Source organism: Eretmochelys imbricata, chromosome 1, assembly GCF_965152235.1.
Source record: "Eretmochelys imbricata isolate rEreImb1 chromosome 1, rEreImb1.hap1, whole genome shotgun sequence".
NCBI lineage: Eukaryota > Metazoa > Chordata > Testudines > Cheloniidae > Eretmochelys > Eretmochelys imbricata.
The window spans coordinates 26,203,498-26,221,652 of record NC_135572.1 but is presented as its reverse complement, the minus strand read 5'-3'; the positions used below and the strand labels follow the sequence as shown (position 1 = coordinate 26,221,652).

General features: G+C 42.5%; 1 protein-coding gene across 1 annotated transcript in view; it reads right to left on the bottom strand.

Annotated features, from left to right (window-relative positions):
• The window catches only part of LOC144257426 (N-acetylated-alpha-linked acidic dipeptidase 2-like), a 47,709-nt gene extending 33,579 nt beyond the window's left edge, over positions 1-14,130 (bottom strand). Inside the window, exons 1-8 of the mRNA XM_077805377.1 lie at positions 14,049-14,130; positions 11,905-12,016; positions 8,358-8,544; positions 5,404-5,505; positions 4,388-4,513; positions 3,152-3,338; positions 2,391-2,484; positions 1,761-1,859 (exon numbers count right to left, since the gene is read on the bottom strand). Of these exons, the coding sequence (XP_077661503.1) occupies positions 1,761-1,859; positions 2,391-2,484; positions 3,152-3,338; positions 4,388-4,513; positions 5,404-5,505; positions 8,358-8,544; positions 11,905-12,016; positions 14,049-14,130 (989 nt within the window). The remainder of the gene's footprint in view (positions 1-1,760; positions 1,860-2,390; positions 2,485-3,151; positions 3,339-4,387; positions 4,514-5,403; positions 5,506-8,357; positions 8,545-11,904; positions 12,017-14,048) is intronic.
• Positions 14,131-18,155: the final 4,025 nt, after the last annotated feature.

The window sequence follows — 18,155 nt, the reverse complement described above, 5'->3', positions numbered from 1 at the left end:
TTTCACTACACAAGCTGAGTGAAGTATTAAGAGCAAATGTAACCCATGCACCTTCTTGGTGTGGTGTTCTGTCCCATCCAAGACCACTTAGAGAGAGTTAAAAAAATGAGTCTGCTCTACAGCCTTAGCTAAAAGCTACATGACTTTTAGCTCATGCAGTAAAGGCTCATGCACTAAGCTCCAGAGATCACCGGTTCAATCCCACGCACCGATGACTGAGGTCTGTTGGCATTACACAAATACAGTATTGCAAACCCCAAGCATTCAAAAATCATAGGTCACAGCCCCAAAAATATGAGTAGATTTTTTTAAATTAGTATATTTTGGGTTCTTTTTATTTGCCTTCTTAGGTTCACATTTCCAAGCTTTCCTTTGAAACTAGGAAGGCTAGAAACTTCGGAGAGCAGCTGATCTGTGGGCCCCAGTCACGCCCATACTCCATAGCTCTAACTCCAAGGGATTCTCATAGAAGGCTTCCATGGGACTCGGGAAAAGGTGAAGGCAAGTGAGCCACTGCAGAAGTTGTGCTCCCTTCAGAAACAGAAGGGAAGAAAAGGGCCCAGAAACAGAAAGGGTTTAAAACATTTGCTTTTCACTTGACAGTGGAAAAACAGTTAATAAAAAGGCTAGTTACAGTCGATCAGAGTTAAATTTTGGAAGTGTCAAGAAAGTGTAATAAAAGACCTGAGAAAGGAGATATGCATGGCCTCATTCAATGACTGTTGATGTCAATGGCAGTGTTCTCATAGTCACCGAGCAGGCCCATTGTTTTAACATTTTATCTTTAAATCCTAAAGATTCTCATCCAATCATACTGCTCATTTCAGAGGGAAGTTAGTTTCCCCTCTGTCATAAATATAAAGGGAAGGGTAAACCCCTTTAAAATCCCTCCTGGCCAGAGGAAAACTCCTCTCACCTGTAAAGGGTTAAGAAGCTAAAGGTAACCTCGCTGGCACCTGACCAAAATGACCAATGAGGAGACAAGATACTTTCAAAAGCTGGGAGGAGGGAGAGAAACAAAGGGTCTCTGTCTGTCTATCTGCTGCTTTTGTCGGGGATAGACCAGGAATGGAGTCTTAGAACTTTTAGTAAGTAATCTAGCTAGGTATGCGTTAGATTATGATTTCTTTAAATGGCTGAGAAAAGAATTGTGCTGAATAGAATAACTATTTCTGTCTGAATATCTTTTTTGTAACTTAAGGTTTTGCCTAGAGGGATTCTCTATGTTTCGAATCTAATTACCCTATAAGGTATCTACCATCCTGATTTTACAGAGGGGATTTCTTTACTTCTATTTACTCCTATTTCTATTAAAAGTCTTCTTGTAAGAAAACTGAACGCTTTTTCATTTTTCTCAGATCCAAGGGTTTGGGTCTGTGGTCACCTATGCAAAATGGTGAGGCTTTTTACCAAACCTTGTCCAGGAAGTGGGGTGCAAGGTTTTGGGAAGTATTTGGGGGGAAAGATGTTTCCAAACAGCTCTTCCCCAGTAACCAGTATTTGTTTGGTGGTGGTAGCGGCCAATCCAAGGACAAAGGGTGGAATATTTTGTACCTTGGGGAAGTTTTGACCTAATCTGGTAAAGATAAGCCTAGGAGGTTTTCATGCAGGTCCCCACATCTGTACCCTAGCGTTCAGAGTGGGGTAGGAACCTTGACACCCTCTAAGGTCCGAGATGTAATATTCCTCAGAATCCTACTCTGAAAGGTTTGGTTTGGTTTTTCAGTGATCAATAAATAGGCAAAAGGGCTCAAACAGACCTTATAGAATAGCTGCCTGCAAATCCAGGCCCAATGTTGTAAGACACATTGAGGTTTCCCCTCCAGCTATTGTCTGGTGCTGCAGGTCCTCCCAGGATGCTGTTAAGTGAAAACCAAGACAAACACAGTTGGCCAATTTGTTAAAAGTAGAAGTCTCCCCAGTGGAACAGCACACCTGAAAATGAGGTGTGAGGAAGGATTACAAAGCGCTAAAAGATTGTGTTGCACAAACTGTATGTGCAACCATTTACTGTTTGTTAAGAGGGCCTGTAAATTAGCATAAACCCTATTAAAAGTGCTTAGAAATTTTGTAAGCTAAAATGAGTGTAGAGTTAAAGCAGAGAGACTAATAAAATAAACTCCCGGTCTTGTATCCCTTCCGTGGCAAATCTACAGAATACACTTGTGCTCCAATTTGTCTTTCAGTAAAAGACTCACAGCCAACAATGGTTTGTAATTCTGTAGCGTATGTTGCTACTATTATATCTGTGTGTGTGTGTGTGTATGCGTGCGTGCTACACAAAAGCAATAAAAAGGGCATCAATTTTACTATCTTTTAATGTAAAAAAGGCTTTTTGCAGTGTGCACACGAATACTGAAGCTAAATACAAAGGATTGAAGTTTACCTACCGTAATAATATTTCTGCATCATGATATCCAATGGGATGAACTGGGATTTTGGGAATTCCCACTCCCTCATCAACTTCAGACCTGAAGATGTATTCTGAGAAACCAAGAATATTCTGGAATATCAAATTTTGCTGTCCTCAGCACCTTGCCTTTTAATTGGAGTTGTTTTTGTAACAATTAAGAGTCCCACAGTCACATCTAGGATCAACGTATACTGATCCCTCCAGTCATCCAGCATCTTGTCACACATCAGGGATTAGTCCCACTGACTCCAGTGGCTACTGCTAGTTTTAATGCAGAAATTTCACTCCATATAAACAGAAGTTTGCAGTGTTTTTCTACCTGGCATTTATGATCAGCAAAGAAATATACATCCAAGCAAGGTTATTACTCATCTTTGATGGTAGGCAATAATCCAGTTTCAACTAGTCCTCTTGAGAAACATAGTTCCTTGCAAATCTCAATAAATCCTAATTCATTTCTACCGAATGGCCGATCCACATCTTGATTTACAAGTGCTGTAAAGCTTGGATCATATGCAGAGAGATACTGGCTGGAAACTATTTTTGCTTGAGGAAGGCCAGTTGGAATGATATGCAGGTAGAACCTATTCCACACTAGGAAAATAAACTCTTGCTGGAAATTCTCTTAAACAGCAAGTCTTTTTGCATGGATACGAAAAACAGTTTAATTGCTAGTGACGAGACCCTTTTCGATACCAGAAGGTGTCAGATGTTTAGAGCTACAAATCTGTCACTCACCTTTTGCTGGATAACCTGGTGTGAGAGGATCCCCTGCTCCATTCAGATTTAACACATTCCCACGCTGGACTCCCCCTCCAGGAAGGTTCCAGCCACTTGGATAAGGATCTACTCCAGGGGCGCAGTAGTCAGCAGGGTCTGAATACAGTATAATCCCTTTGGCTCCAGCTAATATGGCATTTTTAACCTGCAAAATGACTTGTTTTAAGAAATGTCAAAATGTTTGTATTTGGCTAAGACATTCCCAGGCTCTGCAACACGCCACCAACTGGGAGACTCTTCAGAATGCTCACGTGGCAGAGCTGGAATCACTGACCCAAGGGAAGCGTATGTCAAAGTGCAGCATGATCTCAAACAATGGGCATAAGACTGAATAAGGAGAACCAGGTGTTTGTTCCCAGCATAACCAGTTTGCTGTATGACCTTAGACAAGTCATTTAACCTCTGTAACTCAGTTTCTCCAGCTGTCAAAATGGAATAGTGACGCTTACCTCTTGAAAATGCTTTGAGATCTATGGCTGAAAGAGGCAGTAGTATTTACTGGTTGTATGGGCTATTAAATTCTGGGCCGGTTTGTTTACCTGCCTTGTCCTCAGGTTCGGCCGATTGCGGCTCCCAGTGGCCACGATTCACTGCTCCAGGCCAATGGGAGCTGCTGGAAGCGGTGGCCAGTCCTTCCCTTGGCCTGCGCTGCTTCCAGAAGCTCCCATTGGCCTGGAGCAGCGAACTGCAGCCACTGGGAGCCGCGATTGGCCGAACCTGCAGATGCGGCAGGTAAACACACCGGCCCAGCCCGCGGGGGGCTTTCCCTGCACAAACGGCGGAACAAGTTCGGGAACCACTGCCCTAAACTAATCTCTTGCAAGCCCTTTCTGAGAAGTTTGCATTCATCTCAGTCAACGTTTCAGTACTCCAATACAGTCATCTCACTTTACTGTTTTGCCAGTCCCTGTTAATACACATGATAAGCATATACTGCAGGCCTGGTTTTTGGATCAGAGCTGGCTCCCGTCACTCACATGTCCTGGTTTACAGTAAAATAAGGAAAAATCTCTATTTGGAAGGAACTTCTGGCTTCTGAAGCAGGGAGTTAATGCTTAATCTGGCTCCCACTAACATCAATAACAACACTCCTATTGACAGCAATGTAAGGAGCCTCAGACCTTTAATTTACTAATCTAATTCTGATTTGAGATAGAGAGAGAAACAAAACAAAAAAACCCCCACAACACTCACTTTGTTTCCTCTGAAGATTTTCCCATATCTGGCAATGACAATCTTTCCAGTACAATTAATTCCCATCTCTCGCTCTAGCTTGAAAAAATCTTCTGTGCGGCCATAGTTCACGTACACCAGATCTGCCTATCCAGGGAAGAAAGAAGGCCAGAAACTAGAAATTATATTGTCATAACCATTTGAAAGGATCTCTTTTTAGAATCATGCAACTTTATTTATTGAACATCTGTTATATAGTACTCAATATTTGCAGTTCTACAGTCTTGATCCGGCTCCCAGTGAAATTAATGGCAAAACTCTCCCAAATTATTTTTTAGAAAGGCTTGTTTCATTGATGAATTCTCTACATAATCCCATATTTAGAAGCATCCTCATTATCTGATGTTAAAAACTACAACACTAGATTGTTCTTCTGGCAAAGCATGTGCAAGCTGTTGATGGCATGAGTAAAGAAAAGAGCGCTATTCCTAACATGCTGTTGCACGATAGGTAGACTTCCTATTTTACTTATTTCTGCCCACTCACGTGATGTGACATGTGTGGTGACTGTGGTCTGGGATTGTCCATCATAGAAGAATCAATCAGATTAACTTTAGAGAGTGTGATCTTTCAGAACATGAGTGTGCTTCAGATTTATAACAAACAAGAGGGTTTACTCTTAATGAATAAAGCAGATAAAATCCAGACTACTTCCCCCGACCCCATCTCTTAGGTTTCCCCATTAGAAGGAACCATATAAGCCGTAACCTCACCCGGAAGTATCTTTCTAACTAGAAACAGCAATTTCTGATCTGAACAATTTTAGAGCATTTTTATTAAATGGGTAACTTCTAGACTTTACTCTGTCTAGTACATACTGTTGCTGTCCCTTAGGCTATAGCATAATGAAATTCAGTATTGTCACCTAACTGAGATCACTGTAAAAATATTTTAAGAAGTCAGAACAATATACCAACGGTAACTCTTTCCCAAAATATGATTTCAACCATCAGGACTCATAAGAATTGTTTTCTTACCTCTGGCACTCCTTGTGCTGAAAAAGCATTATATGGTGGCAGCACACCGGAAATGTTTTCATATCCCTGAGGGGGCAGCTCAAAGAAAGATGTATTGAAAATCTACCAAAAGAGCCAAGAAGAACAAACAGTTACTTTAGAAAAAGCTCTGGGTCAGATTCTTCCTCTGGGCAAGCTCAGTGAAGTCTTGGCACAATTTTGTGCACTAAATTTAGTTATTAAGAACAGTGTGCCATTTTATATAAAAAATATTATCAGAAAAAGAAATCATGTATAACTTAAAATGAGAGAGGGATACATTGTTAGAACTTCATAACTGAACAAGAGTAGGAAGATAGATAGGAAGATAGATGGATATTTTTGTGGGTGTAAGGTTTTATGAATCACTTCAGTTATTCTTCTGTTTTGATTCAGGCAGAGTGCTGAAAAGGGGTGATAATTAGAGGCACCTAGTTTGTCCCTATTATTATAGAGACTTTTTGTAATTTAGTGGTTACACCCACTTAGACTATTGCTCCTTTCCTACTACTTCAGTAGCTGATCTACTCTCTGATTAGGTACAGTACCTTTTGTTACTACCCAAAATCGTCCCATATCTTTAGTGCCCATTCCACTCTTACTCACCCAGTAAGATACTACTCAATGTGAGTAAGGGTGGCAGGATAGGCTTTTACTTTGGATCCGATCATTATTATGTAAAAGAAAATCAACAAATGCTTACAAATAGAATCATAGAATCATAGAATCATAGAATATCAGGGTTGGAAGGGACCCCTGAAGGTCATCTAGTCCAACCCCCTGCTCGAAGCAGGACCAATTCCCAGTTAAATCTAACTAATCTAAATCTAATCTAATAATAACTAATATTACAAGGGGTTCTGCAAAGACGTTATTTATTTATTTGTTTGTTTATTTATGTATTTATTTAAACAAAAAAAAGTCCAGGAATTTTTCAGGATGGATTTTTTTGGGACTGGTTGTCCACTTGGCAGAACAGTGGGGTGCGCGTGTGCACACACTAAGGTCACAGCGTCAAGCACTGAAAAGTTAGGAAATACTAGATAACATGATCATGTAATTAAAGTCTGTATCATAATACATATGCATCATGGGAGTGAATTAAGGATTCTGGCACTTCCTAACTTTTCAGTGCTTGACTCTGCAACCACAATAATGTTCTTTGTGTGTGTGTGTGTAATTTCATAGCTTGGAGGGGATAGTGCTCCAGTGGGCACACACTGTTCTGCCAATTCACCCTAAACTTCACCCCTTCGGCCCCTCACCCTTCAGCCTATACCTGTCCTAGTCCTGCCTCTTCCCCACCCAAGTTCCTCATTCCAGTCCCATTTTCCTCACATAGCCAGTCCCAGTTTCTGCTCCATAAGTTTCTCATTTCAATCCCCATTTCCATGCCAGCCACTTCTAGTCTCCTCCGTTTAGACTTTCCATCCCAGTCTCCCTACACTCACGGTCTTCCCTTCCCTTCCTTAATTATCCCAGTCTCCTTGCCAGTGCTTCTCCCACATCCTGGTTCCTTGTTAATGATGACTTCCCCTCCACCTCACTTGTGGCCAGTCCCAATCTTCCTCATCACCAGCTCCTCATCTCAGTCACCCCCCACCTTAGCTCTCAGTTCCAGTTTTCTCCACCCCACAGGCTCCTTTTCCCAATCTCCTCTCCCTGTCTCTGCCCTCGTCTGGCTCCTGTCCACTCTGCATTCCATTCAAGTGGCTTTCTTTTTCCACTGTTGGGATGTCAGCAGAGGGAGCCCAGTGAGCACAGGGGAGACAGCTGCCCTACTCTCAGTCCTGGTGCCCAGCTTGCAGCAGCCCAGAGTCCTGGAAACTCCTGCTCAGCCCTAGGCTGGAGTATGCTCAATACGTACAGAATATTCCGGGAATTTAGCTGTGAAGCTCTACCAAGTAGCTACTGATCATGTGCAAACCCCAATTCTTCAGAGGTTTATAACTTGACCAAATTTGGATAGATTTTTCAGAGGGAGAACAAAAGGCACATCCCTGTCACAAAGGCAACCTCCCTGCCAAATTCCAAGTCTCTGCTCCAAAGCAAGGGGACTACAGAGCTTCTTAGATAAAAGGTCATCAGAATTTAACGTGGGCAAAACAATATATTTTCCCCTAACCTCATTCTCAGAAACAGCTGTACTTGTTTGGCTGAAATTAAAAAAATAAAAAAATAAAATTCAGCATGAGGCAGACATGCGGCATGGCAAATTTCAGATGGTTATAGTTTGGTAATGGTGTAAGTTACTGAAAAGAGGATCCTAGAATGGGAAGTGTTGGGCAACCTAAATAATGGCAGTGCTATCTGCCCCTCCTATAATAAATAAATTGGATAAACTAAGTTTTCACTTCATTTGCACGGTTACTCGATATTCCACATTCTTTCCAAAATCTTAATTCTAGATGACTCATATAGCCCCTGCATTGTATTATTGCATTCTGCAGAGAAGGTAGGCATGTAATGCATTCATGCATCATTACGTCTACTTCAGTGCACTAGGCACTTTGAGGAAGGAAGCCAGAAGAAAAAAAACCCCAAACATACGGAGTTGTCAAAACTGTACCTGAAAAGCAGTGAAATATTGGTATTCGATCTTGGGGTGGGGATGGCTTCGCCATACACAAAACCTGCCTTGTGCTTGGTTTGCTGCACAGCAAAACAAGGAGGGCGCAATAAGCCAGTGGATTCCTTTTTTGTGTTTGCAAGATGTAAGCAATCCCCACTGATCTGTCCTGGCAGAAACCATTTCTAAACATTAGTCCAAGAGATTGGGTGACATAACCCAGCAGCAGTGGATTTCCCTTTCTAATAAAGAGGCTTTTCATCAGATTATAAAACACAATGAAGATGCACAGGTGTGAGTGGGGGCAGAACCTGACCCCATTTCTTGAAAGAGCTATTCTACATACAGTTGACTAAAATAAGATCACCTCATTCCCTTGATCATCAATAATTGAGACATAGTTGGGCTGAGTTTCATTCGGGTAGGAAAGGAGGACATCATAATGAACCAGCTCTGCTGAATCCAATCCAAATTCCTTCCACTGGGCTTGAATTTGTTTAGCAAGGTGAAGGTTCTGTTCTGTTCCTGCCAGGTGAGGAAACTTTGTAAACGAACTAAAATAAAACAGAGTCATGGGTAAGCAGAGAGTTCAGAAAAGCATTTGACAGAAGAGTCCAAGTAGGCTAATCTTCATAACACATGCAAGAAGTAAGTTGTTATGGTTAAGTCCCTTAGATGAAACGGTGAGCGGTACAACATAGTTACCAGAGCCTAGGGCAGGATAATGTGCAAAGAGATCTTTCCTGCTGTGCTAAGACAAATTAGCTCAGCTTTTCACTCTGAGTAACAAGGCTTAGAGCACTCTCCTGAGAAGAGGGAGACCACCTGCTCAAATCCTTTCTCCCCGTTTGGCAGAGAGGGGGGAATTGAACCTGGGTCTCCCATATCCCAGGTGAGTGTTCTAATCACTGGGAGAAAAGATATAAAGTGGGTCACACCTCCACCTGCCAGATTTTCAGTGGGGTTCCATTTGGGAGGCAGCCACTAATCACACCAACCAGATTGGGCTCTGCATGAAAATTAGGTGGACGAACGCATGTGTTCCCCCATTTGTGACTTGCTCTAAGGCTTAAGTGGGAGACAGTTGGCTGAACGCCTAGAGGGAGGCAGCAGCATGCATACCTGGAGGCAGAAACTTAGGTGCAAAGTGAATTTATATGCCTACAGGTTTAGGTAGCAGTTTTGTGGATCATTGTGGAGACAAAATTGGGATTTAGGCACCTGAATCCAACATATAGGTGCCTAAATCTGGGGTTTAGGTGCCTAAATACCTTTATGGATCTGGGGTTATAATTCCCAAACAAAAAACACATTAAATTAAGTTACATATAAATAATTTAGGGTTATCCTCCCAGTTAGGAGAATGTGAAGTAAATAGGGTAGAGACTAAATAATAATAATTTTGCTTTTGGCCTTGCTTTTAATTTGAAGAGGCTAAATAAGCAAGTAAGAGAATATAAGTGAAAGCACAAGACTGTACCCCTCCTCCCCACGCACCGAGCTGGTAGCCTTGAAGATAAGGGGCTAATCAAGCAAGAGGTTGCAATGGTTACCAAGTAGCTGGAGGGGAGGGTGTAAGGAGGAAATGCAGAGTCTGCAAGAGAGTAACCATGACCAAAAGAAACACCGCTCCTTACCTCTCCCATCAGGTACAAAAGAGGTGGTCCTATCGACCCCAGACTCAGGACCCCCAGAACGGAACATGACCATATATTGGAAGGGTTGATACCAGGGGAGTGGCACTACAAGTATAATTAAGTTTGCCAAGAAGAGTGGGGGAGAAGAGTGAGCTCCACCGGCGTGAGAAGCAAAGGATTAGGAGAAGAAGGGGGTTCTATCAGCGTAGAGCACTGTAGTTGGGGGAGGGAAAAAGGAAAACTCTACCGGCATATAAAGATAGTCCAACTGGTGTGAAGGGTTTCAGAATATGCTTGTTTATTTAGCCCCAATAAACCCACTGAATTGCCTGCAAACTGGACTCTGAACTGTTATTTTCCAGCAAACTGTGTTTGGGAACTGAGAGGGAGGAGGGAGCTGGACCCCTGCCAACACTTCCCCCCCCACCCCCAAATAAAGCCAGAAACTTCAAAGTTAAATTTAAATGTAAAAGAAATCCACGTTAAGGTATAGAAATGCACCTAAACAGCCTTAACTTTGCCCCCTAATGGCTCCATTCAATAACCATACAATTATGGTTGTTGCATATTAACGCTTTTGGTCCCATATTAAAGTGATTTTTAAAGATACATTAGGGTTCACTTCATATGTTTTTTCTTGTGGTCTCACTCTCCTCCTTAGAGCAGTGATCAAATGGGTGCACAGTTAAGGTTATGTGATGTGGGAGGTATTACTTGTACCTCTGCATTTCCTGATTTTCTGATGTTGAAGTTTTGCTTCTCCTACCCTGTGAGAATAGATTGAATAGCTTGAGAGAACGAGAGTGTGATGTGGAAGCCTTAATTTTGTATTTCTTTTACAACACCTTTAACATAGTCTTTGGATAGTGAATTAATGTAAAAATTTCTGCAGTTCCTGCTTTAAAGTGTACAGAAGGTGTTCTGGCATCATGAAAACAAGCAGACTAGATACGGATAATTCCCTGTGGCCCAGAGACTTCAGCATAATTACTGAGAAATTTCACACTGTTTTCAGTGTGTACATTTCCTAGACTTTTGTATGCTCTCTCTCTCTCAACTCTCTAATTTACTGTGAGCAACAAAAAACAAGACAGGGTCTATATAGTTTTTGCTCTCTAATTCATGTTAGAAGTGAAAGCACTTAGGTTTAAAATAAATAAAATAAAATAGAAATCAAATTAGTCATGAGTTGTACCGTGTCCTAGAGGCATCCTCACACTGTCAAATGCTGAATATCAACATATGTTACTAACCAACGTTGATTTATATTGGCTTTTGGGGATATTTTTGATTACATTATCCAAAAGTAAACGTGTGCAAGAGTCATTGTTTTCATTTCCAGTGACATACATGACAGAAGTAAAGGCTACTGATGTGTCTTTTGCTCTTCATACATAGGGTTACCATACGTCCGTATTTTCCCAGACATGTCCAGCTTTTTGGTTCTTAAATCGCCATACGTGAGGAATTTTTAAATATCTAAAAATGTAACATTAATATATTTCTACAAGATAAATTGCTTTCTACTTTACCCCAGCTAATTGAGTCACTAGGTGCTGAGATACAGAGATTAATGAATCACTAGCTATATTATTTATCATGTAATAGCTGTCCATCTGCAACACATAAAACATTTTCCTTTTATAAGGTATCTGTTCGAGACTAAAGCAAAGTTCTTTATTGATCTTAGGACTTAAATAATGTAAGATGCAGGGGGGAAATGTTAAACTAGCTGGAGTTCAGATAATGGAAAGGCTTTTGTATAAAAAAACAGAGAACTTACAGAACTGCATAGATAACCTTAATAAAAGCAACATAACTAACAGCATGAATTTTTCAATGAGAAAATCATATTGTTCAAACCATAGATTTTTCAATGGTCTGCATGTAGATAAGTTTTGTCTGCACAGTCTTGCAACACTATGTATTCCTTTAACATCTACATTTATATAGCAAGTATACAAAAAAAACTTGTGTAAATAGAAATATTATATATATAAATCACATCCTCTACTTTTCAAGCTTTATCAGTCTATTTGGAGAAAAGGACACTTTGGAGTACAATAATTTCTAAAAATTATTATTGGAAAAAACCATTAAAATGAGAGCATATGTTTTATTTCTTTTCTCAACATTGTGCACAAACCAAGTAATCCCAAAACATAAAAGATATCATAACAGCACAGCCAACAAATGCTCTGCCATGGGGCTAATGTTACAACTTATGGCTTTTGTGGCTGATATAATTATTTGAAAACCAAAAAGGATAAAGCTTACCCAAGAAACTGCTTGATGTTTTCTGCTTTCATTTCAGCCACAAGTTTCTGTCTCACATTTTGATAGGCATCTGCTGAGCTAGTTGTTTTTTTAGTAGGTTTCATTAACCAGCCTGAAAAATATCATTAAAGTCTGATACTTACCAAGCCCTACAATGCTCATAGTATTTGTGAACATGCTTAACTTTAAACACAAGTAATCCCATTAAAGTCAATGGAACTATTCACATGCTTACATTTTAGCAGATCCCTAAGTGTTTGCTGGACTGTGGCCTAAAATATAAAAGGAATTACAAAGTAAAATGTTTATTGTTACTGGATCATGATGAAGTGACAGGTCACTCCTGTATTTATATGAGCACACATGATAAATATAGAATATCGTTTAACCAGATTCTTCTGTCAGCAGTTTTAGACCTGTAACTTGAATGGAGTACTACCAGTTCACAATGAGAGGAGAATCGGACCCATCATATTCACAGTGAACCTTTGCTGAACAGTGAGAGGGACTGACCCCTACCTGAATGAATTTGCTCAGGTATTTAACTTGAAGCATGTGCATGAGCATTTTCAGGACGAAAGCCTAGGATTCCATGACCTCCCGCCAGCTCCATAATAGTTATTAGGTGTTCAGGGGAGGAGGGGGAAAGTTAAAAGTATTTTCAAATACTGCATTGTCAAATACTGTCATTCATTGCAAATGTTTGTGGTGTTGCTCCTCTGTAGCAGAAAACCCACATAAACATGGAAAATGACTTCAATGAAACTGACAATCCACAACAGTGATGTCAAGTGCACAATGGAAAACTGAAAGAGACTCTTTGTCGCTAGGATCTTTCAGTAATAGTCATCTTAAGTGTGTTCTGTAAAAAAGTTTCTTTTGAAAATGGGCAGAAGTATTGGGTTGGTTTGTTTGTTTGAGATTGACCAGATCCTTTTAATGTTTAGCCTGATCAGTTTTAAGCATTTCAGGCCCTATATTGCAAGTGACTGTACGATCAGACCTCTGTGCCCATGCAGAGACCCACTGGAGTAAATGGGGATCCCATAGGAGTGCAGCAACCCACCTGTGAGTTGTCAGTCCCTTATTTCAAAACCCAAAGGTTCAGAGTTACTCAGACCTTAAACTCTATGATGGCAGCAAATAGAAGCCGCATCCCCACCTTTTACAATAAAACAAGGAGGAAAAGCACAACCCCCTGTAATTTCCAAACTGTATTTCTTGAATCAGATAATCAGACTCCTTGTTAAGAAGCTACCAGTTCACTCCGCCAATTTAGTAGTAAACATGGAGACACACACACACACACACACATAAACCCTCACCCCAGTCATGCAGGTGGCTGGGAATGGAAGGAAAGTACAGCCTTTTTTTGAAACCCTCTAAAGAAGGTGAATATTTTGGAAGTCGCTGACAAGCAGTAAAATCCCTCTGGGTGCTATTCTTAACCTTCACACATACACAGGGTAGGTTTCAGACAGTGTGTATGGTAACACCCATTGTTTCATGTTCTCTGTGTATATTAAATCTCCCCACTGTATTTTCCGCTGCATGCATCTGATAAAGCGAGCTGTAGCTCACAAAAGTTTATGCTCAAATAAATTGGTTAGTCTCTAAGGTGCCAGAAGTACTCCTTTTCTCTTTACACAGGGTAGGGAAGTTTAAAGTGCAGATCTGGTAAATGTTTGGGAGCTGGAAATAATAAAGGGGACTGTATGGTGGAGGATGGTGTGTGGAAGTGGTGGTATGTCTATAGAATAGTACCCGGGGAGTTGGGTGTGGAGGGCTGAGAGCCTAGGAGGTTATGTGCCTGTGGGGGAAAAGCGGTTGCATATATTTGAAGAGGGAGAGGAGAAGGAGACTATGTACTGGGGTGGGGAAGGAGCAGTGGGAGGGATGGGGGGTGTGTGTGTGGTGTATGGGGAGGAGATGAGGGGGGGAGTGTGTGGGGGAGGAGGAGATGGGGGAATGTGTGTGTGTTATGGGGAGGAGATGAGGGGTGGGTGTGTGTATGGGGAGGAGATGGGCTGTGTGTGTGTGTGACGCTGCGAGTGTGTGTGTGAACAGTCTGTAAATCCCCGGTTCAATCCCCGGCTGAGCTCTGGGGCCCCAGCTGGTCTCCGCGCGGGGCGCTCCACACTCACCTCCCAGGAAGCCCAGCAGGAAGAGGGCCAGCAGCAGGGCGCAGCCCAGCCCCGTGCGCAGGGCGCCCTGCCTCCCGCCCATGGCTCCAGCCCCCAGGCACAGCGCGGGGCCAGGGCCCCTCTCCGCCCCCGCCGGGTCTCCCTGTTCCCCGCGAGTGGCGCCCTGGCCGAGCGAAGCACGAGCCCATGTGTGATGTGTCACGCTGGGAGCCGCGGCCCGCTGGGCCCGTCCCCTTTGGCAGGGAGCGGAGCTGCCAAGCGAGGCCGAGCGGCAGGCAGCTGCTCCACCAAGGGAGGCGCTAGGAGGAAAATCCTGTGCTTGCGTTGCGGGCTGTTTCTGTTATAAGGCTTAGCAGCAGCGTCTTTTATCCGAGACCCTCAGTCTGCTCCCCACCAGCGGGGACGTAATCACCCCCATTTTACAGGTGGGGAAACTGAGGCACAGCGAGATTTAAATGATGCCCAAGGTTAGGCTGTTGTCAGTGGCAGCAGCAGGGATGCAACCTGGATCCCCTAAATCTGTGGCCCTGGTCCCTTGTAAGACTTTGAGGCAAATTTTATCCCTGTAAGGACATTTTAAGATAAAACAAGTGTTTTTCTTTTACACCCACAGACCAGAAAATAGTAGCAAGAAAATATCTATATCTAAAATGGACCCAGAGCAACACAAAGGAGAGCAGTTGTTCTGAAGGACAATTTGGGACAATTCTCTCCCCTGCTTTTATTTAAAAGTTACTCTTTCTATACTCATTTCCCATTTGTTATGGTAGAATGGGCTACAGTAGGAGATTAGGTTGATGCGTTGGAAGGGAAGAAAAGGCTGGAGAAGCACAAAGGGCTGTTGCTGATTCTTTATTGTTGTTTATTGTCAAGTTGATAACAGGCTCAGTGATGAATAGTTGGACCAGCTCTAAATACAACTGACTTCCACTGTCTCTGGGATTATTTACAAAACTCATCCAATTAAGCTGACCCTGAAACCAAAAGTTGCAAAATTGTTGCCCATAATCAGCAGCCTTGTATAGCTTATGTGATTGGTCCCAAAGGCTCTTACAGGCAAATCTTGCAGTTCTTACTTAGCCAAATCTCCCATGGAACTTCTTCCCATGGATTTGTACTGCTAAGTACAGCATGCTGTGAGACAAGCCCAAGTGTAAGGGGACTGTTGCCCCCTTACTAACATTCAGTGGGGGTGTTTTAGTTGCTAGCTCCCAGTACTAAAAAGGGGGAAGGGTCGATGGGCAATCAGAACCCTGAGACTGACAGCCCCCAGGAACAATGGGGAGAGGCCAATGCCCCAGGTCAGCCTGAATGACAGGGTGGGCAGGCTAATCAGTGCAGAGAGAGTACCCCGGAGTGGGGACACCCTAGCCCCTGTCCTAGGTGACCACAGCAGGGTTGGGGGTCGAGCCCCCCAGGAATCCTGGGCCCAGCCTTGTTGGGGTTACAAGGACTCTCCAGACAGGAGAGTGGAAGGGGAGTCCTCAAGGGAAGAGAGGCCACTGGGTAAAGGAAGTGGGAGTAAGCACTCAGATCCTTTCGCTAGCCCACTTCACCGGGGTAGTGCAGAAGCCAGGAAAGTTCCCCCACTTACACAAGGATTCAGACATCTTATCTAAGATAAGTGGAAAGTTGCTAGTCAATTGCACATTTTCCTTTTAAAGCCTATTAGGACCCTAATCCTGAAGGTGGACTCTTACTTCCATGCAGAGCCTCACTGAAGTCAAGGGGCACAAAGACCTATCCCCACTGGATCCAATTATAAGATCAGATTATAGGTTAAGGTTGAAGGTGTGAAAGCTTCCTGGGGACCCCTGGACATGACCTCAGCTCTCCTTTCACCACCACACAGAAAGGATGAGCCCAGCAAGGAATGCTAAAAGAAATGACTGTGCTCTGCATAAAACTCCTTCCTCAAACACAGGCAGCTGAGCTGAAGCCATTCAAAAACAGGTGGAAGATCTGGTTAATGTTTAGATCACTTCCTAGGGACTTGGCAGTGGCTTTTCAGAACAGACACTGATAACACAATTATATCACTTGGGGATTCTGCTCTCACTCACATCTATGGCTTTAGCACCTTAGTCAGATTGTGCCTGGTTTTCTTGGACAAGTGAGAAGCATGTCCAGTTTTGTGATTACTATTATTGTTTTTAACTACTTGATGACAGCTTGCAAAGCTCTCACTAGAATTCAGAACAGAGAAACCTTCCACTCCAGTAGCTCATTTGAGATGCCAGATGGAATTCCACCTACAGAAACGACAGCTGGGAACACATGGTGTATTATTAGCGTTTATTTAGCACCGCAGGTGCATGTGTGGCATTTAACTGACAGCAAACTGACAGATTTCTGCTTTTAGGCATTAACAGATGAAGTTCGACATAATACTGCATGTGATGATGAACAGGGGAGTGGGAGAGGAGGATGAGAATGAGACGAGCACCAGTTAGAAAGTATGATGTGATTTCATTGCTACGTATGGGTCCATCCAGTGTCACCACCAGTACTAGGGGTCAACAGTGGGGACTAAACCTAGGACCTTCAAGTGTAAAAGTAGTTCTGCCACTTCAGCTACAGCCGTAATTCCTCTAGCTGAGAGCTATAGTAGACTCTTATCTGTGGACCAGCCACTAGAAGGCCACATGCACTTTAGTCATTTATTAGTGTAATATGTTAAAATATTGTCCTGGGTCTAGAATAAAAGGGTGGGGTGGAGGTCTGTATAAGGAGAGTCACACACCAAGCACGTATCTTTCTTCTTCCCAGTGGATCATTCTAGAACATCTTCATGTATACACACACACACAAATTGTCTATGAATGCCACTGAGGAACCTTGTGTTGAAACGTTAAGTCGTTATCCCACTTATCTGCCTCGTGGGAAAACAACAGAATCAACATATACGGGCCTCAGGAAAACCCATTCTCCCAGGGACAAAGAAAAATTTTAGCTTGGTGAGAGGGGCTGGAGATGCTTCTATTTCTCTGGAAGGGAGGAGGGAGAACAGCCACCAAAAAACCATCATTTCTTTAACCAGACAGGAGCAGAGCAGTTGGAGCTGCAGAATTTTTTTCCCAAGGCGGGGGGAATAGGTCGAGCTTTCCCTGCTCCTAAACTGGGGAGAAGGTGCTCCTCCCTTGTTCTGTCCCTCCCTATCACACGGCTCCTCTCTCTCAGTCCGTCTCTTTCTCATTCTTTCCCCTCATTTCTCTCCCTCTGGTATTTTCTCCCCTACAAATATGCTGCTCCCTTCTCAGAAACAGAGTTTCTCTTCCGCTGTATGTTGGAGGCCTGTGTCATTTTATTGATCTCATGCATGGTTGTGTTCCCTGTCTGCTTTAAGACGGTGCATATGCAAGATGGATAGTCTTCTGGGGAGACAGGAGTTCTTGGTAACACTTGACAGCATCCCATCTCTTGATCATATTTTGTAAATTAATATTCAGTAAACACTGTTGTTTTTCTAAGTCACCACCACATTCTTTAATACCATTGCTCAAAACAAAGGAAGCACTGAACAATGTTAGTTAAAGTTTCCTCATAACTGGTTAAATTTATACTTGGATTCCTTCTGCCTTTTGGCAGGTGCTTTTAAAAACACTAACTACAATTAAAATAATCTGTTGGTAACTGTGGGTGTACAAATCAATGCCTGGATTAACAAGCTTGGTGAGTTTGTCTTTGGGGATTTTGAGAAGAGCAAATGTGCAATACTCAGCGATCATAACATGTGAATTCCTTTGTGGATCCTGGCCATAGGCAACTTTTCTATTCAGAGTTTTAGATCCCTTTTAATGATTAAGAAATTGGTTTAATTCGTGATTTAACTCAGCTGCCCATCTTTGTTAATCTGAGATGATGAATTTCTGCACTTTGACAACCAAAACTATTACTCTGGTAAATAGAGCCTGACAATGTCTGAGAGTGAAATTCCTCAGTGCAGAAGCCCAACAAAAGGCCTTTAGGTTGTTTAAGTGAAAGGTAATTAGTACATAAGACTTGCACTGGACCCCTGCACCACAGTGAATTTCACCCTTGGGCCTACGTTCTGCAAATGGATCCATGTGGGTGCATTCCTGTGTCCACACAGATCCATTTTCAGGA